The 24,567-nt window shown below is 41.3% G+C and overlaps 1 protein-coding gene across 3 annotated transcripts in view; it reads right to left on the reverse strand.

Moving 5' to 3' along the window:
- The window catches only part of LOC137104927 (cadherin-18), a 146,669-nt gene that overhangs the window by 49,058 nt on the left and 73,044 nt on the right, over positions 1–24,567 (reverse strand). For 2 of the 3 annotated variants that reach the window (XM_067486812.1, XM_067486811.1), the window contains exon 2: positions 11,600–12,169. The exons of the other annotated variant lie outside the window; for it this stretch is intronic. In XM_067486812.1, coding sequence (XP_067342913.1) covers positions 11,600–11,833 — 234 coding nt within the window. In that variant the 5' untranslated portion in view covers positions 11,834–12,169. The remainder of the gene's footprint in view (positions 1–11,599; positions 12,170–24,567) is intronic. 3 annotated transcript variants of the gene reach the window in all.

Below are 24,567 nucleotides of genomic sequence, written 5' to 3' on the forward strand. Positions count from 1 at the left end.
TGGGAACAGATAAATAAATCTCAAGTTTGAATACACTTTTTTTTGAAATAGCAATAAGAGAAAAACAAAGATGCAAAAACGTGCAATTTTAAGGCAAAGGGAAACAAATGTAACATGAAACAAAGCACTGTGATAGTACCAGGCCCTGGATTCTGTCCACCTTCTCTTTGGCCCTGCTTCCCTTTTCCCAGCTTTTATTTTGTAGTCCCTTAGTCCCACTTCCTGTTTATAGTCATTTCAGTCACTTTAGTCACCTCATTAATTCTGATTGTCTGCACCTGTGCCCCAGTCTACTTTAAGCCTCTGCTAGAGTCGCTCCCCTGCCTGTTTTGTTCCCCTAGTCTGCTTCGTGTTCATTCTTAGTTTGAGAGATCACCCTTGATCTATCTTTAAGGGTAGTTTTGCTTTCTCTGTCTGCCTTTATGTATAGTTCTTGCTTAGCCCATTGTTTGTCTCTTAGTTTATTTAACTCTGCTGTATGGTTTAGTCTTTAGTACGTTTGCCCGGTTCACGTTTAGATTGTCTAGTTATTCTATATCTTTTTTTTTTTTGTTTGTTTGTTTTAGGTAAGTTTTGACTTTTTTTTCCATGTTGATGAAAGTTCATGTTACATGATTTCCCAAAGTGGGAACAGCTCAACAGTGAAAATAACTTTAGCTGCCATGTAACAAACCGTCAGCGGAGTCATGATGCCTTGAAGTGGGGGGAGAAAAAAGGGGGGAAAAAAAAAAAAAAGGCTAACACAACACAGATGATGCTGTGGTACAAAAACTATTAAATAACCCAAAGTGACTAACTCCTACAATTAGGTTCGTCATAGCCAGGCTCTTATGGTGGGCTCCATTTAAAGTCCTAAATGGAATTTTGCAAGCTCCCATCAAGAGATTTCAATTTGAACACCCCCTGATGTCATATTCCCAACTCCCAGCTGAACGAACGTCACCAACCCGGAACCTTTCTGTGGACGTGTTTCTACAGCGTCTGTGAACAGCTTGTTGTGATGGATTTATACGATTTATTTTTTTTTTTTGTCCAGTTTCTCTACAGCGTGAAAAAGTCACAGTGATTCTGTTGTAAACGCTGAATTGGGGCATAGCTCGATTGTTTTGCAGCACACAACGTGGAGCTGATGACAAGACAGTCGGCTTTCACAGAAGCCCGGATTTAGAAGAAATCAATCACCATGCTGTTCAGTTTTATTTCAAGCTTTACGCGCCGCTTCTATCGTTGACGATGCTGCATTATAAATCTTTTTTTTTTTCTGTTCTGTTACATAATTAATCACTATGTCAGAACAGTTCTGCAATGGACCTCCATTAGACATCTCCACTGGGATATAAGACTTGACTAGCAAACCTGCGTACCCACAAAATGCATTAGAACACATGTGCGGGCGGAAAACCCCCAGCAGTCGTCCAACTGGGGTGTATTTTCCAATCACTTAATGATGAGTACCACCAGGGAAGTGTAAATTTATATTAGTAGAAAATGCACAACCATTGACAGAAACAAGCTGCTTAACTTGTTGAACGCCAGAGGTCCTCAGGCCACATCGAATCAAAACCTGGACTGGCAGATTTATTACTAATTAGAAAGCTGCTGATTGCAGGCTCGACTCTTGATGAGAGCCGACTGTCTTTTCTGTGGTAAATATCAAGCCTGTAATCAGATAAGGAGTCAAAGGTCCTATAGTTGCTAAACCATACTAATACACAGACTTATGATAGTGTGGGATTGACCATTTATTTGGTTGACACGGTCGGCCCCATTTCTGCGCATGCTCTTTTAATTTATTGACAGGCGTGCAGAAATATGTGGTTCCACACTGCATGCAGATTGATTATCAATTCCCAGCTATAAACTGAATCCTTAAATCCAAAGAACCAGCATCCAAACAGTGCACTCCAGTAGTTACTATAAAGAATATATATTCACTTCTGTCAACGCCAGCTCATAATGTAATTTAGCCTCCAGGCACAGTGCTAATTTAGCCATTGACCTCCTTTGCAGGAGTCGATAAATCATGTTCAGCAAAGTGCAAAGCAATGATCCATATGGCGGCTGCTGCCTTCCAAAAATCTATGGGTGATAAAAGTGTCAACAGGTTGTGGGCCATTACACAAACATCATGGTTTGAATGTACAGTACAGTAGTGTGAGGCCGAAAGTGAAACAATATGAAGATACAGAAGGTTTCAACAAAGCAAATAGTTAGTGAGCAGTAAGGATGTATGTTTGAATACACCATCTCCAGGTGTTTTCAGTAAGATCAGGCGCGTCTAAAGGGTTTTTCTTCCATATACCGTACGAATAAAAGAGACTCAATCTAGACTTTTAGACTCAATCATCCAGAAGGTCTATTAAAGCTTCAATATGCAACTTTTCATGATCGAGCCACTTCCTTCAGACCCAGTGGGGCATCGTAGATACAGGCAGTGAACGCAGGGTTTGATGACTGGTTACAAAGGCAAAGCTATGTCACATGACGTGGCGACACCACCTCCAAACAGTAGGTACACAGTCCTGCTGTAAACGGTGCAGTTTTTATAACAATATTAGTCACCTCTTTCTTCAGTGGCATGGACTTAATATTCTCTTAAAAGGCAGCTTCGCCAATTTTTAACTTGCTTTCTATGGCTTTGGGCTGTAAATGTACATTAATGCTTTCAAACCTCCCTCTGACTTCCCTGTAATAAAATATGTCCCTGCTTTTAGCTGAAAAACTCCAATTTCACTCAGAGTTCAGATGATGTCATCCGGAGGAGCTCTGGAAAAGCAGGAGATGACCTAATCTGAACTGAAGGTTCCTCCAAGTGATATCATCTGGAGGCATTTTCCAGCTAGAAGTAGAGGGATATTTTAATACAGGGAAGTCCGAGGTCAGTTTCATGGCATTTAGGTGCATGTACTACCCAACCTAGAACCAAAAAGTTCACAAGTTCAAAATCAGTGAAGGTGTCCTTTTTAATAGAAACAGCAAACTATGTTTGCATACATGCAATTTGATGATCAATTAGTCTTTTCTGTCATTTATTTTTTAAGCAAACATTTCTAACGCTACCTACAGCAGTTAGCATCTGAGCTGCGATGCTGCGTTTGTCTCTTTCACACTACATTGTCACACATTCAGTATCTTTATGTGGTGTCCAGACGAAGAAAAACAACTCCTAAAATGCCATGTGGGCTTTAGGAAAACAATAACAGAACATTTAAGTAAGTAGAGTTCACGCATGACATGAATGACCTGTTTCCGGTCATTCAAGATAAGGGAAAATTGCTGAATCTTATTTTGAGATATTTTGCCAGGGAAAAGCAGAAAAGCTTTTCTCATGTTTCTTAACCATCTGTGACGGTGGGATGCCAAAGGATACCAAAGAGCTGCGAAGAAGGAAGAGAAAAAAAAACTCAGCTGGACAGAGACCTCCCTCACAGCTGTTTATACATCACTTATTCCATTTCTTTCTCAAAACTGAGTTTTGCAATAACAGACTTGGTGCAAATTTCTGTCATATGATTTTAAACACAAGGCTTCGGTGGCTGCTAGTGGATTTTTGGCTTCAGCATGGAATATTCTATTTATACTTCATTAATTTTGATCACACAGAAAATTTCATGACTACCCGCCTTAATGTAATTAGTGTCAGTTTTGTTAAATCGTTGAGCAGGCCCGATTTGAGCTTAAAATACATCAGGACTATGTGTGGCAATCTAAAACTGAGGGGGGGGGGGGGGGGTAAAAAAATGGCTGCAGTGTCAAGGCCATGCAGTATATAATGAATGGAAATCTATGGAAATCTCTTACACGGGCTGATCAGTAAAGTTCAGAGATACAGCATGAGAACAGTTGTGACCTCTGCAACCTTGTTGTGTCGCCTCCCCATGAAGACTTATAAGAATCCTTCTCCTCCACAAGGCATCAAAACAAGGGATTGTGTTTATCTCTCTGTCTCTTTGGGTGACTTTATTAAAGACTAGTGGAATGGATGACTGGCGTGTAGCTGGCGGCTGGCAGCTGGCAATGCATTTCTGAGGAGTTTAAAGAGATCAGCAGAGTCTGTGCTGCTCCAAAGTCACAAGCGAAAAACACTCCAATGTCAAGAAGCAGCTCACTTATAATTTCATCATACTGTATGCCCAGAGGGGCAACCTGAAACAAAGTGTACCTTGACTTTCTGTTGTCAACAAGCTGCATGTTTCCACTGCGCGCTTGGAGCTGTCACTGTCAGCAGCGCAGCCTTAAACTGTTTGTGTTCGCAAGCTAATTGGGGCCTCGCACATAATTTGAATTCAAAAGTGAATTACGAGGAGAGATTTGAGGGAGAAAGCAATGCACCAGCCTGATATAAATCCACAAGTAGAACATTATTTCTCCAACATTAAATAGTATTTTCACTCATGTAGCCATGCTGGGCATTATAATAAAGTTAATGGGTTGCAAACATAATCAAACTAGAACTGTAACTTATGATTATAGTTGTTCAGTCCCTCAATTAGTCTGTTAAAGTTCACGACAAATGAAAAGTCATAAATTGTTGAGCTACTTGGTGCAATGTGAAATGACTATCTGAAGAGGAAAAAAGTCCGTAGTCGGTACTTTAACATCTGTATGACCACAACAATTATGAAAATGACAGCAAAAGCTTATAATTTTACCTGCCATCACTGACACCTCCATTGATTTAAAATTTGCTTCTTTGGCTTCTAGTTTGGGTAAGTACACGTAAACAAATGCCAAAAGAATTGAAATATCTCTCTTGCAGCTGAACGACACCTCCAGATGACTTCCCTTTGAAGAGCCTTCAGTTCAGATTATTGGGTTTTGGTTATTATGGTCGACCCTAATGACAACAATTCCTAATAATGAAAAACTCCTCCGGGTGATGTCACCTGGAGGAGTTTTTCAGCTAGAAGGATATAAATATTTTGATATAGTGAGTTCAGAGGCAAGTTTAAAAGGGTTAATGTACATTTACACACTAAACTAAAGCCATAGAAAAAGCCAGTTGAAAATTGGGGAACTTGCCCTTTAACAAACTGACTTATAATGGGCAGTAAAGCTATCAATCCACCAAAAAAACAATGAGTCAGATTCAAAAAGTTTTTTAGTTTTTTTAATTAGTCCACAGAATATCATGGTCAGCATTATTTTTTATTGTTGTTGCCTAATGACGCAAATTAATATGCACCAAAACAGACACGCAAACTTTCTATGATGCTACAAAATAGAACTACAAAATAGAAGACAGCCCCCTACCCGCTCTCTCCCTACTCCCTTAAAATGTACACTAAGTTCACTCCAGAGTAAAAGCTGTTTGGGTGGCGCGACCGTAAATTTCTCATTTGTAAAAGAGGGAGCATTGCATTGTGGGATTGTTTGCAGAAAGTAGTGTACATGCCATTTAGTCGACTTTTAATAATGCATTTTAAAAAGTTCTGACAGTTAAAGCTTCTAACTCTAAACATGAATATCAAAGTTTTTTTCAGCTGCGTTAGGGAAAAAACAGTTGATTTCACAAAATGTCTGTATGAGGGTTCAGTGTGTAGCTACAGAGCTGATATTTTCTATTCATTTTTCTAACCATCTCTTTCTTATTTTCTAAAATAATCTTACAAAAGGCCTGAATACAGATGGAAACCTCCTTAATCACTTCACTCAGAGAGCGAGTTCAAATCTTGCTTCTTTCATTTTGCCACCAGCTCCCTATCATACATGACAAAAACAGGCATCAAATTCTCACATTAGCTGAAATGAAATCTACCTGTCACCAATGTTACGGTCCAGTAGAACAATGTGCACTATGTGCAGCATTCAGCCGTACTTCATACATAACGAGTACGACCAACATCCTACTCCTGCCAATTTTTCTGCTCAACGCACACAGACCCGACTGGCCACACGATACAATAATCAGCCGAACTGCTCAGAAGCGGCTGCAACTCAAACGGGCATAATTGACGCCCTGTTACGGCAGGGATGGAGAAAAGTCCTTCAACTCCTTGTGACGGCGGATTTTAATGGAGCGCGGAACATCTCAACTTTTTGGGGGAAGAAGTACATGACATGTAATACAGTGCTCACAATTAAATAGCAGCATGAGTAATGCACTTTATTGAGTGCGGTTTATTAGTGGCTACAGAGCTTGACCTTCATCTATTTTGCTCCTCTATGTCTTTTCCTTTTCTTCACGGGCTTTGTCCTTTTCAGTGCACAGATCCTGATAATGTATGTGTCTGGTTGGATTGCATTATCGCAGAATGCCCTCTGTAATAGCTCGGCTGAGTTTAGTGTACAGATCCACATAATGTATGTGCCTCACCAGCCTTGTTTGCTTCCTGCTTGTACAAAACAGTGTGGTTGTGTCCACTCGTTATAAGTCATATGGAATTACAATAGGAAGAATATCACTCGAAGGACTCAGTACGACATAAAACTTTGAATGTGACAATTATGTGAAATCCCGGATTAAATTTCATACCAGCCACAGAACATACAATAGGCCAGAACGAGACCTCAGCTGATCGAGGTGCCACTTTCGAATAGATTTTCCAATGAGTTAAACTTTCAGTGAGACATAAACTTTAGAATACAGCTAAACGCAATTATACAGTTGCAGGCTACAAAGAGCTGTACACAAAAAATGACACAAAAAATGCTTTGTTCATCCGTGTATCATGTGATGGACAAACAGTAGTGAGAGACACTCGCTCTGACCCCCCCCTCACCGAAAGCTTCATTAAAACTGCACTGCTTTGATGTTACAAGCTGATGCATAAATGGGAGTTGAAGGTGGGAGTCGGGGTGTGAGCATTTATTCCATGAGGGGAGCACAGGGGGTGAGGAGAGGAGGAGAAATGAGCAGGCTACGTGCTCTAGTTGATGATCAGAGCCTCGGCTTCATATTTGCAATTAGCAATAGGGGGGTGGGTTGGTTTTTGATTAAATCTCGGCTCTTATACTTCACTCAAGACGACTTAATCACTTTTTATGTGGGCGTGCTTGATTGTCTGTCTGATTATCACCACATTTTGGCCATGCTCCCTCCCAATCAACTCCTCTGAGCTTCCCCGTCTCCGCGATTGATTTGTAACAGTCACAGTAAGCTCTGATGATGGAGTGCCCACCTAATGACCATACATCAGGAGACAGTGATGAGGGGCGTGCTGGAGACATGCCGTCGATCCACATCACAAAGATCCGCCCTAATACTTGTCCTCTATTTTGACATCTGTGTGGAGGAACAGAATGAATCGTTGTCTTCCCAGCAGGATGGTTGACTTCTTGATGTACAGTAATGAGATTATCAGAGTCCCGGAAGCAACTCTGACACTTTTTTTAATGGGTTTGCCTCTAACTGCTTCTAAAATTTGATATTTGAATGAGACAGAAATGAAACCGTCAGCAGATCAGCTCGGGAAAACAGAAAATTCCTTGCCTTGTGCTGTGGCAGTAACTGAAAGTAAATGGTTTTAGTCTCAAGTGTCTAAATGGTGCTAATATGAAGCCAGAGTACAGAGGAATGCACTTTGGAAACGATGCAGGCCGCAACTGACGGCAGCTATTTGCTGCAGTTGTTGAACTATAATAAAGCAGAGCTTAGCTTGATTTTCTTTTCTTTTTTTTTCATCATTTTGTGTTTGGCGTATGTGTCACTTTATCAAGGACACTACTTAACTTAGCATTTCTATCCCTGACCAGATGGCGATGGGCCAATTCAAATTCTCTTAAATGTACGTGTTTGTTGGTGAAATGAGTAATAATTAATAGCTCGGAGTTTCAGCTATGAAGTTTTGCAGTCATTGTGTTCATTCTGTGACGCTTTTCAGCATCTTTCTGCTAATTGTTTTTGTTGTACAGCACCTAACTGTGCTGTGCTCCACCTCATTTTGAGATGGAGGGGATGGAGCTCTAGGGGAAGGTAGCAACAACAGACATTTTCAGCAACATGTTTTCTGTATAATTTGCCATCGTTCTCTTTCCAGCAATGCAGAGAAATAATGCAACTCTGACTCTAAAATGTCTTGTTTTGTTTTTCTAAATTTGGGCTGCACGAGTTACACTATTTGTCATCGTGATGTGGACACGTTCAACTGCCACATTGCAGGTTGTGCAACGTCAAGTATCGCAAATTAAGTCCCAGGACAACACGTTTTTAGCTGCTCAATACAAAAAGAACATGTGCACAGCTCTCATTTTTTCAGCGATGGACCTACATCATCTGTCATCTCGTCTACAAGGTCCAGGAGAGACAAGGGTTAGTTGTTTTACAGAACTGAACTGTTCATGTATCCTGCTCTTTTTATTTTAGTTGAATTAGCTTCTAATTGACTGTGTCCACGCTGCACGTGTGAGCGCTGTGGATGCAGTGTTGAATTCTAAAAACTGCAGCATTTTATATATATTCCAGCATTAATGAAGAAAGAGACGGTAACACAAAAGATGGATCTCACTTTTGTGCAGGTGCACAAACTAATATGACCCTAATCTTGTTAGAATCATTCATTTTCAAATAAGTAATATGCCGAAGATCCACCTCATTAAAGCTAAATACTGTGGCCAAAACATTAGAACCACCTCTTCTTATAATCCACTCCATTAAGACCCACTTTGACCTCGATAATAAACGCATAGTACAATTATCACCTTTCTGATAGATTCAGCATAAGAACTTGAGAAATTATAACCTTGTAAAAGTAGAATTCGAGGCAGAGCCACTGTATTGGATTGCATTAGATTGTCCAGGTGGTCATAATGTTTTGCCTGATCGGTGTCCATTTCACATATCCCTCCCGTAGTTTAACCTAGAGCTTGTTCCAATCAGTATGGAGGGTTCTTACATTTCAAGGCTTGGGCGAAAAACAGTTTTATGTTAAAAAAAGAAAAGAAAAAAACCTTCTTCCCACTAACTACTGTATATATGACCAGACAAGTTACCTGATTCTGTCACAGTCCGATCCATTTTTAGATTTATGAAAATAATAATAAAACATTTAGGCACCTTTCTTGCTACTTTGCTCTGCAAATGAGCCCAGGATGAGACAAAAAGTTATTCCTCCTGGTCTGAGCTGAAGTAGCCACTCTGTCAAATAATTTACTGTCTATTTTACCAACAGCCAGGTTCTCGAGGATGCTTACATTCGAGCAGTTGTAGCCAAGGATCTGTTAGTTCCTTTTTGAAGCTGCACTCTGTCCCCCAACTAAGTTACTACAGACAGTTCACTACAGTTCATATTCAGAGTTTGGGGATTTGCATCATCTCCTAAAAATTACCATCCAGTCTGTAACCTGTCTGACTACTTCAAAGCACCACACATTGAGATGAGTGACACCAAGACATTCACACCTCCCATGGGGAGAGGGTTGTCTCCTGTCTCACATCTGGACAAGCCCTGTCCCCCACCCAGCATTTGCGTCTCACTCATGCACAAAGCTGTCATTTCCCAAATGCATCAGCCTCCCAGAAAGGTGTCATTGGGGATTATGGGATACCTCAAGGGGATTAAAAATGTTCTTGATAGACTGGCCGCTTCACTTATTCCCAGAAGTCACTCTTCACTGTCCTTTATGTGAGAGTATTGGTAAAAAGTGCATATAACATTTCCATCCGTCTGTTACGTTTGACCTTGCATATTTCGTAACACACAGCTGCTTTTATTACGTAGAATTCCACTGATGTGAGCACGTTTTATCGCTGATCTTATCATGAAACGTCAACTTTCCAAACTCCACTTTTATTTATTTAATTTTTTTTTGTGTGTGTGTGTGATGAAAGCAATTATCGATGAAGTAGAGTGTCGGCAATTCCCAGCATTGGATGTGCTCATTTGCTGCTCGCTAATGTCCAGAGTTTTTAATCAAGCAAAGGAAGGAGAGGGAAAAAAAAAACCCAACAACAATGCAGCTTAGTACGTGACGAGTGCGTTAATCCTTCCCCTCCTCCTCCTCCTCCTCCTCCTCCTCCTCCTCCTCTCTCCTGTCTTTGTCTAATTAAGGGTCATTCTGTCTCCTGGCCACATTAGGACACTGCACACCAGTCTCAACCCACATAATTAAATGTTTTTTTTTTGTGTGCTAACCATCTGGAGACCTCATCTCTTTAAACATGCATGTCAAAATAATTCCTTAATAATGTTTATGTTTCTTCTCAGTGCTCTATTATCATACAGGATTAGCTGTTTGTTTGTTTTGCTTTCATCAGCCACACACACACACACACACACACACACACACACTGAACAACAACACCCTTAAGGTACCAGTGGAACTTGCACACCAGCCAGCAAACAGCAAAACAAACAATTATGAACTTCAAAAGCAGTGGACAAATTTAATGTTCGAGTAACCATATCATGTGCAGTTAGTGCATCGACAAGTCCGCGCTTTGAATACGCTGCAATAAATTTATATTGTCTAATATTCAGCATAAGCTACCTCAGGAATGCTGAAGGATTGTTTTAGGCACTGTGGGGATTTTATGGTTCATTCGTGCATCAAATATTATTAGCAAAAACACGTTTCACCAATAAATAACCTTTCTTTGCTGCTTTTTCGTCGGCCTCGCAAGGACATTTGTGATTAAAAGCCCAGGTTTATACAATAAACAGACACTGGAGGAAAATGATATTTGTCGATTTGCTTTCTGTCGCCTCTCACCCTTCTTCAAAGCCATGTCATCCCTCTTTTCTTCGTTTGCCCCTCAGATGGTACAATTGTTGAAATACAGACATATGTGCAGTCAGAGGAGCGTTTCTGCCTTTCTCATTCTCTTTCTCTCGGAGTGCAGTTGAGGGGATTAGCCTGCGCCTGAGTGCCTAGAATAATGATCACTGCAGCGGAGAAACACATTTTCACAATTCTGGGAGATAAGGGCAGCCAATCTGCACGCAGAGGACTTAACCAGCTCCCTGTGGCTTATTGTGGTGCTAAAAGAGAAGTCTCAACCAGCCACCAACAAGCTGGGATACACCACACCCTCTGCACGTCCTTCTTACTACGAGGGACATCACTCACTCTGAAATGACACTGAAATTGTATTCAGCTATGAGGCACCCCAGCTTACTGTGTCCCCACTGCACTACTGTCCAATTTCTTACTGAGGCGCTTCATTTCCCACCAAGACGTCAAATGTGGGTTCTTTTTCCACAGGGAAACCAAATGTAATATTTCAGTTCAAAGATTGATGAAGAGGGCCATTCTCACTTTCAAACTTAATCCACTTCTGCATAGCCGGCATCCCGAGGTGGCAGACATACTGAGAGCCCCCCAACCTTAATTACAGAGAATAAAATACTTTTTGGATACTATCCTGAGTGAAATTACAGTCGATGTTATGACAGGGAAAATAGCGCCACTCACCTTTACAAATAAAACCCCAATTTCCACATCAGACAAATAACGAACATTTTTAAAAAAGCGTCTACAGTGCCAGCGTGGAAATCTACCTCAATAGAACAGCTTGCTCCTGCTGTAACCTATTTCTCAATAAACAAGAAGGGAGAGAAAAGGCCAAGTAAGCTGTTCAAGAGCTACAGTAGCTCCCTGAGATCAAAGGATTTCGGTATTTTTCTTTAAACAGTTGCAGTCAAGTCAATATAAATCCTACCTTTCCCACATATTGTGCGTCTGGTCCCATGTGTTCTTCTAAAACAAAGAATTGGTTCCAGATCCAACCTCGCTTTGGCCTGTGGTGCACCTCTGTCTCCCCAGTGGCCAGTTTGGTCTGGTTCTTGGAGGAGGGCACCTTGGCGGGGACATGGTGGCTCACTCCGCAGCACCTCTGGATGAAGCAGAGGCACACCAGGAAGGGACAGAGACAGGAGGTGGTGGATATCCTCATGGTGGCGCGTGCTTTTGTAAAGCTATCCCCGTGTTCCGAGGCGGTAAGGTCCTCCCACCACCAGCGCCGCAGCCGCAGCCGCCACTAGCCACCGCTGCAGGCCCGCGCAGTAGTCCAGGCAAAAGATGAGTCAAATCCAAACTAGGGTAAAGTCGGTCCCATAGATCCTCTAAGGTTCATGGCCCCCAGCTGAAGATTTTAGTTAAAAAAATGTAAAAAGCAGCATCGATTTACATTATGAATTTCCCAGGCTGCAAGATGCTGTGCAAATGGGCGTGAACTTCTGGGTAGTTCTACCAAGAGCAGAGGTTAATCCCACAAGCCATTCAGGATTTCCTGGGAGAGAGGAGAGGAAAGAGAAACACAGAGCTAGAGATTAATTTGATGGATATTAGAAGCTAAATGTCCACTAATTCCTTCCAATTAAATTGCAACTAATAAATCCTTCCAGATCAGGACGCCCACTTCAAACTGGCTGACTGTGATAGAGTGCAAAAAGGCAAGAGGAAATCTTGTTCCTAGCCTTTTTGCCCATTGTGGTAATGATACAAACGAGGTTGGGCTTAGAGGAACTACAGTGGTTTTTAAAAATGGTTGTCGTATGAGATGAGGCCGCCGCTGAGCGACTGATACTGACCTGTGAGCTCACAGTCTTGTGTAAGAGCAGAGCAACGTTGGGCCCCGTGACTCAAAAGGATGACTTGGATTAGCTTTGTTAAAAAATATCGGGAAAAGGTTTGATTCAGTGTCTTTGTCACGACCAGGCCAAACTGCAAGGGCTAGTGTATGTCTCATCACAGTGAATAATAAATGTGGCACGAAGAAAAACATTTACTATGATAAGGACAGACATCAAGCCACTCAGACGTGAGGCAGTGGGTAATTTTTTTGGAGGCAATGGAATGGAAAAGACAGACGAAAACAGTTTTTCCTCCATCAAAATTATATACTGAAGCTGGCATTGTTAAATTTCTCTCTTAGCATTCAAGTGAAGCCCTGCATTGCACCTTCATGTGCATTTCTGTGGTCTTATGGCCAATAGCGTAGTCATGGAGTGGATTTTTAAGTCAGATGTGATATTTAAGTGCTGCCGAAGCATGAAATGGTCCCCACAGCGGATTTTTTTCTTTGAGGAGGAATCCTGTCGTTTGACCTTGCTGTTCTGGGGAGGCCCTTTGGTGTGTTGCCACTAAAAGAAAATAATTATATCCGAATGTTATTACGTTTGCTATACAGTGAGATGTGAGTCCTGTTCTTTGGTGTAACGTTGTCACACTGCTGAGCTGGATGTCTGACCTGAATTTCACAGTTCCGTCCTTCTGGATCACAATACAATATCATGGAGTCTTGTATCATGGTTTCCGTGTCACTACAGCCGTAACGGTCCTTAAACACAACATCTCGCCTGTCTTGTGACGACATTCTGAGTTTAATAGCAAGCTTCTTAATTGTGTTGGCTGTGCAGGGCAACGTATATACAGCTTTAAGTGCACATTGGATTGCAGAATGCAGGCTCCTTTTGTCCTGTCATCTGTTGAAATCATGGAATTATAGTTATCCGAGCTGCTATTTGTGACCTTAGCCCACATCAGTGGAAAAGTGGGGAGAAGGGCAGCATGGACAGAAAAACATTTATAAAAATGAGTGGCCAAATATACTCGGGCATGTTTTAGGATGTATGTTCTATGTGTGGCAAGCGATGTCTCAAATACCGCCGCCCAGCAGGACAGTTGGTCCTACATCCAAAGTGCTCCACCAGAACACCAGCATAATGTGGGATTATCGAGAAAAATACATGTATTTGATATTAAAGAGGATACAGGAGCTGCCGGACTTCAAAGGCTGCTGCTCTCCGTCTCGCACAATGCCTGCGACAACAGTTGAAACGCTAACACGAGACATTAATGCAACTTGTGACAGTCACATACTTTGAAGGATAATCACTGAATTATTTCCATGAAAATAAATATTTTTACGTGTGGATTAAAGTGTGCTTAGAAGTCCTGACTAATCCCCATGTTCCAGATATCTCTACATGCAAATTACAAAGCCCAGCTATAGTTGTTGGTGATGTTCACCAAGTTCAGTGGCTGTTATGGGTAATGCCTACTGTCAGCCCAGGCACGCAAAAGGAAAAGGCAAAGTCTGTTTCACATCTAGTCGAATTGAAGCAGCGGAGGATAAAAACTCAGCCACGCAGCAAACATGTAATGTGGGAAAAGATCCTCATCAACAGTTGAGTGGAAAATTTGGAGCTACCTACTTTGAAATGGCAATAACTATGACTGTGAGAATGGCGTCCTCTGACCAAACAATTCAACTTCTGTCCCATCTGTCCTCGTAATCTTGTTATAAAACTCTGTTATATAAAACTTCTGCAGACTGCGCTTAGTTGTGGAGATGTAGATTTTTTTATTCAAGTTGCCTCTAAGGACTTTACCAGGTCCCCTGCTGTTTGTGTTGGATTTTTTAAATATGCAGCTCTTGAGCAAGTTTCCGAGCACCTCTATCCTTAAATGCTTCGAATTTAATTTCATTTTTTATCCCTGTCCAGCTTTATGAAGTTTTCCTAACTTCATTTTAAGGTCTTCTGAAAAGCTGTTGTCCTGGACACACGGTGAGTGGGTAGATCTCCGGGCAGTCTCAAGCTGTGAGCAACGAAAAAAGAATTTCAGGTGCAAGCTAAATTTAACATGCCTGGTGCCACTTATCAGCTTTTCAAATATCAGACACCTGATTTTTACATATTTAAATGTATTACACACAGGGTTTATCAAGAGGGATGCAAACATTTGCAATGATATGATTTCTATTGGCCTTACTTCTTCTTGGCCTTACTGATAGTACTGATGATGAAGGATGTTTGACTCATTTAGCAACATAAGGGGATGCAAACGTTTTCACTCAACTGTACAAAACCACTGCTATTCTCATATCTTGCTTCCTCTGTGCACGTTGACGCCAAGCCCCGTAAAGAAGGCTCACCGAATAGTCCTTTTTAAAACCCGTCTTTTCACTTCTTGGTCCAAGATTATTTTTCTTATTCAATAATAGCACGATTCAAGCACAGTCTAGCAAATTTCCCTACACAGCGGAAGCACTGGCGAGACAACTGTTGTACCTGAATGAGTCAGAATAAGAATATCTTTTATAGTGGTTTCACTTTTGCCTCCTGGGGCTCTCTTCAATCAGTCTCCTAATTGTCTGATTATCATGCTGATTCTAAGCAAAATACATTTCAGAGAGCCATGAAATCAACAGCATCTGGCTCTGTCAATGGAAATAATATGCTCCCCCCTTTTAAGATGAGGATGATGATGATGATACTGTTTTGAGCAGCCTCCTGCCCACGGCATGTTTGTGTGTATGCGTGGAGCATTTAACAGGATGCTTTACGCGCAGCAATAATTTGGATACATGCAAGAGTTTTATATATATATATACACACACACACACAATCCTGTTTCAATCAGGTGATGTACCTTGATTAAAAATTCCTGCTTTATTTCATAATGTGATTATAAGATGCCTGATCGCGCTTCTATTTTTAAAAGATAAGTGTGGCCATAATTAACTTTTCTTATTGCTCGTGGAGCGACTAAGATATTGTTAGACAGACATACTTTGTCTCTGTGTCCCTTTTTATTCATAGTAACAGGAAAACTCAATTGCGGGGAATCAACTGGCCATGTAAACACCTTAAATTAAATCAGACCTCAGCCAATTGTCCTTGCACATGACACTGCAGGAGGTGCAATATTTAAAAAGGCCGAAAGATAAAAGCAAAACCATAGGCAAGAGAGTGAAATGTGTTGAGAAAGCAAAAGAGATGCAACCCCCCCAAATCAGTGCAGCAGGCACAACAGGCCTGCCACTAATAGCTAATGTTTTGGCCTCCTGCTGAGAGCAAATCCACTGCATTCAATTTCACAGCATCAGCTTTCTCTCAGATGTCAAAACACCAGATAGCGGAAGGCTGGGGCGGGTTAAAACACACATCACTGGACTGCTGTTCTGTCCTCAGAACAAAAGAGGGCCAGCCAGACAGCCCAGATGACCACGACGAAAGAGACTCTTGACTTCTCACCTCACATGAAAGGAACAAATACAAAACATTTTCCAGCCATATAAGAGGCCTGTTTGTTGCTCAGGCAGTGTTTCACTGAGCTGAGGTAGGTAAACAAGACAGGAGAAGCAAAAGAGCAGAGGAGAAATGTAGTGACGCAGCAGACTGTAAAACATTGGGGGTTTTTTTGTCTTTGGTTTCTGCTGAATCAAAAGTGCTATGTCGACCTGTGCCGATGACGAGGGTTCAATATATGTGTATCATTTTTATGCAAGACTATTTTTTTTTCACACCAAAGGAGCACGGTCAGGAGGCGAGGTGATGCAACACATTGCTAAACATCCTTCTGTCATGCTTTGAAAATGCATTGCATTGTATTTATTTTTTATTATCATTATTTTGTATTATTGAGTATTTATGTTTGTGTCTAATTTTAGGGGCCCTGTGAGGCTGCAGGTTCATATCTCATACAACACCAGGTGTTGCCCCACCTACTCTGCGTGATAGAACTTCATATCCTGGTATTGGCAATAGCATGTCCCGGTAACAAAATATCCCAGGGGCAAGCCATTTTTTAATGGCTCTTTGAATTCTATACTTATTTGCTCATATTTGTTTACTTCTCTTTTTATGTAGAATCATGCACATTTAATCATGTCACAAAATGTACTTTGTGGCACTTGTCCCAACATCATCAAAAAAACATCGGCACTACCACTTTTCCCCAGAGTGGATGTTTAATGGTCTTCATTTGCGAGGCACAAGCAAGAAAATCCTTCAGAACACCAACAACTTCTGTTAATTCACACCCATTACAAACTACTGGTGTAGATCCATGCCATGTTCACCATCCACCTCCCCGTGTTCTGAATTACTCCATCGTGTGTCACATTCCCTCTCTTCCATGTGTGTCTGTCGCTACACTGCTGCATGTGCACCAAGCGGAAGAAAGTTGCCTCGTACTGCCAACGAGTGGGATTTGCAACACTATGAAATAATTGATGGAGCATAATATGAAAGGATGCACGTTTTTCTACCGTCACTTTGCGAGGCCCTCAATGTTTACCTCTTCTGCATACTGCTAGTTTCATGTTATTGTTTTTGAGTCATTTTGCATTTTTTTGTGCAACTCTTTATGGTCGTTTCATGTCTTTAAAACTAAGTGGACTATGGTCCACGGGCCTCCTGCCCTCTCGGCTGCCTGGAACTGTGCCCTGTGGGGCTGGTCAGTAATCCCTGGTTGCATCCACCATCCCTGTAGAGGAATGATAATCTTAACTTCTTCCCAGCTGACCTTGTGGCTGGCCTTGCACTGGTGCTCATTGACTGCAGATGTTGCTTGTTTCAGAAGTCTCTTCCCCCGTGTTTTCCTGTGGAGACACCAGGACATGCTTATCCCAAAGGTGCTTCTTGGTGGCAGATGGACTTTCTTAAAGTCCTCCCACCAGAAGGCCTTCATCACTTCTAACTGACTGATGTGCCATTCCCCAGAGCTTGTTCCATTTCCCCAATGTAATGTTCTCCACAGCTGCTGCACTTAATGCTACACTTGTCTTCTTCTCTAGGGGCGTTGTCCTGGCCTTTGTTTGGACCTCGCAGGGACCTTAAAGTGTTGTTGTGTGATAAATGATACACACATATGGCAGACCCTCTGTGATGAAATGATTGATCGTGGGATGTTTTTTTCATGTTCTTCATGGTGTCGTTTCATGACAGGTTGGACATCTTTGCAGCTGTTAAGATGTTCTGCTCTGCGTAGGAGCGTTCTCACCACTGTGACCTGAATGAAATTAAAGTTTAATTGCTAAGTGGCTCATTGTGCTTTGAGGACATTTCTTTTCCTGACAGTCAGGAATGGGAACAATAAATAAAATACTAAATATTTTATCATAAAAAAACTGTTTCCATATCAGCCGCTCCTAAGAGGCAGTGCATTGAGTTTAGAGTCACGTCAGCTACTCTGCACAAGCATTTTGTTCCATGGGAAATAATCTGGGCCTCCAAAAGTCCCATTTAACGGCAAGTTGACTTGGTTGCAGTCCAGCTGCTGTCAAGTAGCACATCTGGAAATGCTGCCATGTGATGTATGCTGTAAATATCTGTGAGCGTTGTGTTTATATGAAGCTGTACAACAGCTAGTTAGGTTAGCAGGCACACAACACTATTTTTGTATTTTATTTTGAAACATTAAACGCATTGAAATAAACAATAAGTAATTTTATTTTTGGTCCTCTTGGATTTCCTCTACTTAGAAGTATTATTTAAATTTTATTTTAGCTCAGAGAGCTAGAGTGTGTAACTTGTGTGTGTGTGTGTATATATATATATATATATATATATATATATATATATATATTGCTAGTAATATGGTCACAAACTTATATTAATAAGCACTAGCTTCGATACACGATTCAATTTTGATTGAGTACTTTTTGAAGCATTATCATTTATTGTTTCATTAATTAACCTTACTGTTAATAATGCTGGTTTTACAGTATTTTACCAAACAGACTCATCAGAGGTGCAAAGATGCATTTGATTGATCTGTACCTGAAGTAACACTGAGAGCATTTTTATCTGGAGTTTATTGGCTGATTTGACCCAGCTCATTGTTTGTGAAAGGAAGCAGATTAGGCTGATCAACTTCACAAGCCGGGTAATCCTCTGAATGTGTGGCACACCCTTGAGGTTCCACGAAATTGGAGGAGACAAATAGGTTGGAGAAAGGTGCCAGCAATTCAGAGGTTTAGCCTCAATACCACCTGACTGGAAAAGACAGGGCATCGTGGCTGATTGAACTGTTTTAGTGGTTAACTTTTCCGCAAAGAACTGCTGAGATTTTGAGCCCTGTTCCACCCTGCACTGGTTACGTGATTTGGGAATGTTTTGGTTCAATAATATCACTCCCTACTCCATAATTTTATGAGGGTTTTGTCCACACAGCCTCGTAAAAACAGCTCCAACAGACAATTTCTCTGCTGGAGCAGGTGTTAAATGCTTTGCTCACCTTGAGAGCAGACTCTAAGCCAGATATATGTCCTAGGATTCAGACCAGAAACTCTAAATGGCCTTATGCTTTCTACTCTAACCTTCAAGATTCCCAAACCCAAAATGAATTGCACTCATCTTCCCGAATCTCATTTCTCACTCTCAGCTGCTTTCTCTCTCTCTCTCTCTGTGTCTACGTCCATTTTTTCCAGAAGAGATTGGTTGATATTTTCTTCACCAATCTAACTGGAGCACATATTCCAGCACCTGGAAGAATCTAACTTTGATCACGTTTCCTAACCCAGGGATGGTCGGCAGAAGACAACCTCAAGATCGTCTAATAATCATGACCTGGCTCTATAGATAACACTTACTGTGACGGGTCTTCCTGTCAAAATGAGATCTGAAGATGTGAAAATCAACTCCCTTTCTTTTGCCTAAAGTTATGAGTGTGAAATAACGTTACAGGCAGCAGAACTGTACGAGACACGTTGTATAATATGGAAAAACAGAACGGCTGTCAAATACAGGACACTTCAAAGTCCTTTTTGTAAAATTTGTCGAAACCATTCCTGCATCCATTTTGCCCCTTGCATGTGCACACAGCAAACAAATGTTCCAACCTTGCAATCCAACACTTGCAGGTAATTAAAAGCAATAAGCGGGAGGTTTTTAAACACAGATTACGCTGAAAGGTAATTAGGCCCATTTCAGTAATGACTCCCACTGAGTCATATGGGCAGGATGGTGTGTCAGTCATCTCCTCCCACCATGTCTTCCAAAGTCAACAGCAACTTGTCCTTCTAGTACACTACCCTCCAAACGCCATCTGTCCTAACCCTCAGCTTTCATTACCTCACACCCAAAAGGCAAAGGTTTCCGAGATGAGAGCGGGAAGCCTCCGACAGTTTCATCTCCTCGTGTTTACATGCCAAGTTAAACAACCTTAATTATAACTGTGAAGGAAGATTTTTTTTTTTTTTTTTTTACCTTTTTTCTCCTCTGAGTCAAATTAGAAAACATGTCTGCACTCGTCAACCCCACTATATGTTGTTTGGCTGCTTAATGAGAGCTGGGTGGAAGATGGAAAATGTCCCATCTGTTGTGTATTTAAGGGCTGGATTCTTGAGCTCCCATCATACAGCGGGACTGCCAGCATAGAGCAGACAGCACCCATCTGCTGGCCACTGCAGGGACAAAACACAGTTTTTCAACTTGCAGTATCACCATCACAATCCCCATCTGACTGCGGCATGATTCTCCTTGCTTGGTTTTTTTAAAGAAACTGCACAGATAAATAATGGTTTTGAAAAGCATATTTCATCTCAAAAACTTAAAACACATAATATTTTGGCAATATTAAATACCAACTGTGTTCAGTGGAAAGTAGGTATATCATGACATCAGTGGTGTACAAATTAGCATGTGCATGTGTTCCAAAAAGGCAGCAACGGTGGTGGAGTGGTTAGAGCTGCCACCTCATAGCTAGAAGGTTGCAGGTTTGCGTCCCCGACTGACCGCAGCCCTTCTGGTGGGTTTTCTCCCACAGTCTATAGACATGCATGTTAATTGGACTCTAAATTGCCCGTAGGTCTGAATGGTTGTGTGTCTCTCTGTGATGGCCGTGAGAAAGACTGGAGACCAGTCCAGGCTGTACCCTGTCTCTCGCCCTATGACAGCTGGGATTGACTCCAGCCCTACTTAGGATAAGCAGTTACAGGTGATGGATGGATGTTTTACAACAAAATATACATATATCAACGTTAAAACAACATTTAAACAAAATCAAACTCTAAACATCACTAGGTACTTTTATTTTCAAAATGCTATCACTACACCAATAAACTTAGAATTTCAGACGCTTGTCCTGTAGACTGTTATACAGTTTACAATTTCTGTTTTATTGAAAATGAATTCAAGGGCCAAAACATTAGAACAATCTCTTTCTGTGATATACTCCAGTACGACTACACCACCCACTATGAGCTCAACAATAAACACACAGTAGAACTATCAGTTACAATCGTGTACACCTATAGTAAAGTGCACATTGTTAAAAGAGAGTGTCGGTTGTGCACGTGGTCAGAAATTAACTTTGTGCGTACGGGAGATGGAATCCCATGTATTGCCAGCGTGGCAAAGTCAAACGATCAGGGCAGCAGTTTCAAACAATAGTGGAAAATCAAAGGGGAAAAAAAGCCTTTTCACACCTACTGTTTTCTCTGCCCTGATCTCAATGAGAGAGTTTTGCTATGGATTCTGTTTATTAGCAGAAGGCCCGTGTCTGCCCCCTTTGGTTCGCCGTTTAAATCTACCAGATATGCAAAAATGACATGAGGAAGTTTGAGAACAATGACGCAGGAGACGCTGCCATTGTCCACGTGAATGCATTGGTGAAAACCAAAGACATCTGGAGGCTACGTGGGCAACACTGCTCTGCACCAGGGAAAGTCATGTGAACACACGCTCCACTGCTTAAACATAGACGGCCTAGTCCTCTCTTTATTAGAGGAGTAGATATAGAGCAAAGTGCACACAAACAGAGGACAGGTTGTCACATTCATACATGTACTTATTTATGTAATTACATTGCAGTTATATAATCACACAGGCTGGCAGCGTAATTGTGATTAGATTAATCATGCAGCGCTAGATAAAATATAAATTACACTGACAAAATTAAGGCAGAGCAGGTTGTCCACCAACCCCCCAACCAAGCAGCCCAGTTGCTTTGAAAAAAAAGTATCTTCTTAATATGAACATTTTCAGTTTCCCATTGAAAGTATAGTGTTGGGGAAGTAATGTTTCAGAGCAACGAACACCAGCCCAATGGCCCAACACGAGAAGCGTGTTTTTCCTCCACTATCACTGCTACTGTTTGTACACGTGGGTTTTTAAGACCTTCTATTTTCCTTGTATCGTATGCACAGATCCTGCCGACGGCTTCATGCTATTCCACTTGTCAAAAGTTGGTAGCAATAACATCGAGTGTGCAAAGCAAACAGGAATGTAAACAACACAGATTACAAAAAAAGGCAACTCTCTCTCTCAAATTATTTATGGGAAATTAGTTGCATTAAACATATTTTATAGAAGGCAGAGATTTACCCAATGGGGTCTTTGTGAGAAACAATGAATGTGAACTTGTGTTTACGGGCGTTTATTCATTCTGCGGTGATATAAAAACGTGAAATATGGCACAAGCTCAAATTTAAGAAGCTGAAACCAGCAATGCATGAATATATTGGCCACTAACTAAAAGGTTATAGTGTTTTTGAAGAAAACCAATCAATGACTTGGACAAGCATGTGATCTCTTTTAGCTATCCTCTGGCAAACTTAATAAAAGAGAAAGACAGGGTGGATTTAGGATGGAAATATATTCACATCACCCACAGCACTCGCTACTCTTCATGTCTGAGAAGTGGAAATTTGGGTTGAGGCTACCGGATTTTGGCAGGCTTTGCTGTTTCACACATGCTAAAACACACAGAGCAGGTGGGTTTTACAACAAGGAGAAGGCCTCTGTGCTCTCATGCACAAAGTAGGGCTGTGGCGACTCACATTAGCATTTCATACACAGATAAGCTCGCTTTCTCGCTGCCAGGTACAGTCCCTTATGAGGGAATGAAGTGCAAGAGATTTGGGGGTTTCACAGATGTTTGCTGCACTGCTTTTCAAGTGCCCACAGAGACTCATGGGAGTTTGTGGGGGGGGGGGCAACACACAAATACGCCACTTCATTCAATTAATAAATAAGCGTGTGATGTACTGTAGATAGCAGGATGTGCAGTATGTTGGGATTTTTGCTTCTTCACTGATGGTGTTAAAAGCTCGAACTACTGCAAACATAAAACCATCTGTTAAAAAGGTGAAGATTTCTAAAATTTTAAAAAATTAAAAATCATGAATTGTAGGACCGAGACTAGGATTCATTCCCAATTTCTTTCCTCTCTTCCACAAAACATCCACTGGGGTTTTTCCGGATTCATTCGGTTTAGACATGTGAAACATATGTTTAGTTTTTGCTCCACGTGCCTGTGCAAAGGGATCGTGTGGAGTAACACGGTTTGTCATTTTGGATGCAATTCATTTCATATCTGTAGTGTTTAATGCAACAGCTGTTTTTTTTTTTTTTTACTTTATCCAAAGAAGAACCAGTAATGACACCTTCTTGTGTTAAACAGATTTAATCAGCTTCCTTTGTATTGTTCAATCTATGAATTTAAAAGATTCACTGATCGTAAAGAGAGTTAAGTATGTGTCTACTGTGAAATAATGCATGTTGTTAGACAGCTATGGATGCACCACTGACACTTGTGTTTAACTCTTTTAATGTTAGTTTTATATAGTATAGAACATTTGGAAGCTCCTGGTGCATCTGAAATCCAACAGACCAAGACTCTGAATGATCCTTGTATCCTCACTGATACATTGCACCAGCACATTCATGTTCAATTGAAGGCACGAATGACTTAAAAAACACTTTCACTGATTTTGAACTCGCTTCTTTTAGTTCTAGTTTGGGTAGCACATGTACATAAATGCCATTAAACGTCCCTCTGACTTCTCTATATTAAAATATCTCCCTACTTCTAGCTGAAATATGCTCCAGATGACATCATTCGAAAGGAGCTTTGAGTTCAGATTATGTCATCTTGTTGCTCACACTATGGAGTTTGCAATCATGGTCAACCTCCTAATGATGAAAAACTCCTCCGTGTAATGTCATCTGGGGGAGTTTTTCAGCTAGAAGTACAGAAATATTTTAATATAGGGAAGTCAGAGGGCAGTATGAAGGCAGGCATGAATGTACTTTTACACCCTAAACTAAGGGCATAGAAAGCAAGATGAAAATTGGTGAAGTCACCCTTTAGTGCATTTTTGGAAAATATGACGAGAAATGTAATAACTTGTTATTAGGTTAATATTTGGAGCGCATTAGATCTTTCGCATAATACAAATGCTGCAGTCGAAATGTACTTTACGCATGACACCGTATGGACATGAGGAAAAAGTTGTATTACTATAAACCCGATGCCAAGTTTAAAGCTAGGCACAGCGTTGCTGATTTCCTCGGGTGCACTGAGATTTCTTTCAAACACGGAGAGCTGGTTTGACACTTTGGCAACAGCGCAGTGAACTCGCTCACACGCACAGTCAGCTTCCACGGGGACGAGGAGGCAAAGGAAGCGGGCAGATGTTCCAACAAAGTGAATAGTTGAATCACAGTTCTGGAGTCGGTGCTCGCACACTACGCACCTCAGCTGCTAGTGATGGAGCACGGGGCAGCGTTGAGTGGCTTCGTGAATTAAGCAACACGTTCTTCTATTTGAAAAATGGAAACAAAAACATACATCCACAGCATATGTTCTGTTCCAAAGCTAGAAAAATGGGGGAAAAGGGAGTAGATGCATCTGTGCCCATTTCTATGAGAAGATCCACATTTATCAAATTCAAACTTCTTCAGTTCACCTACATCTTGTTTATAAAGTTCGACCTTCAGCCGAGGTTTCCATGCAATACTAAAAACCCCATTTGTCATCCTAACTCTGGTGGCCGACCACCCAAAGCTCACCTCTCATGCACCCCAGATCTGTGAATCAGTGGGGACGCCCTGTCCATCTCCCTCGCTGTCTCACAGAAATTGCTTGCACGGTCAAATTAACACCACCCTCTCA

Source organism: Channa argus, chromosome 19 (assembly GCF_033026475.1).
Source record: "Channa argus isolate prfri chromosome 19, Channa argus male v1.0, whole genome shotgun sequence".
NCBI classification, from domain to species: domain Eukaryota; kingdom Metazoa; phylum Chordata; class Actinopteri; order Anabantiformes; family Channidae; genus Channa; species Channa argus.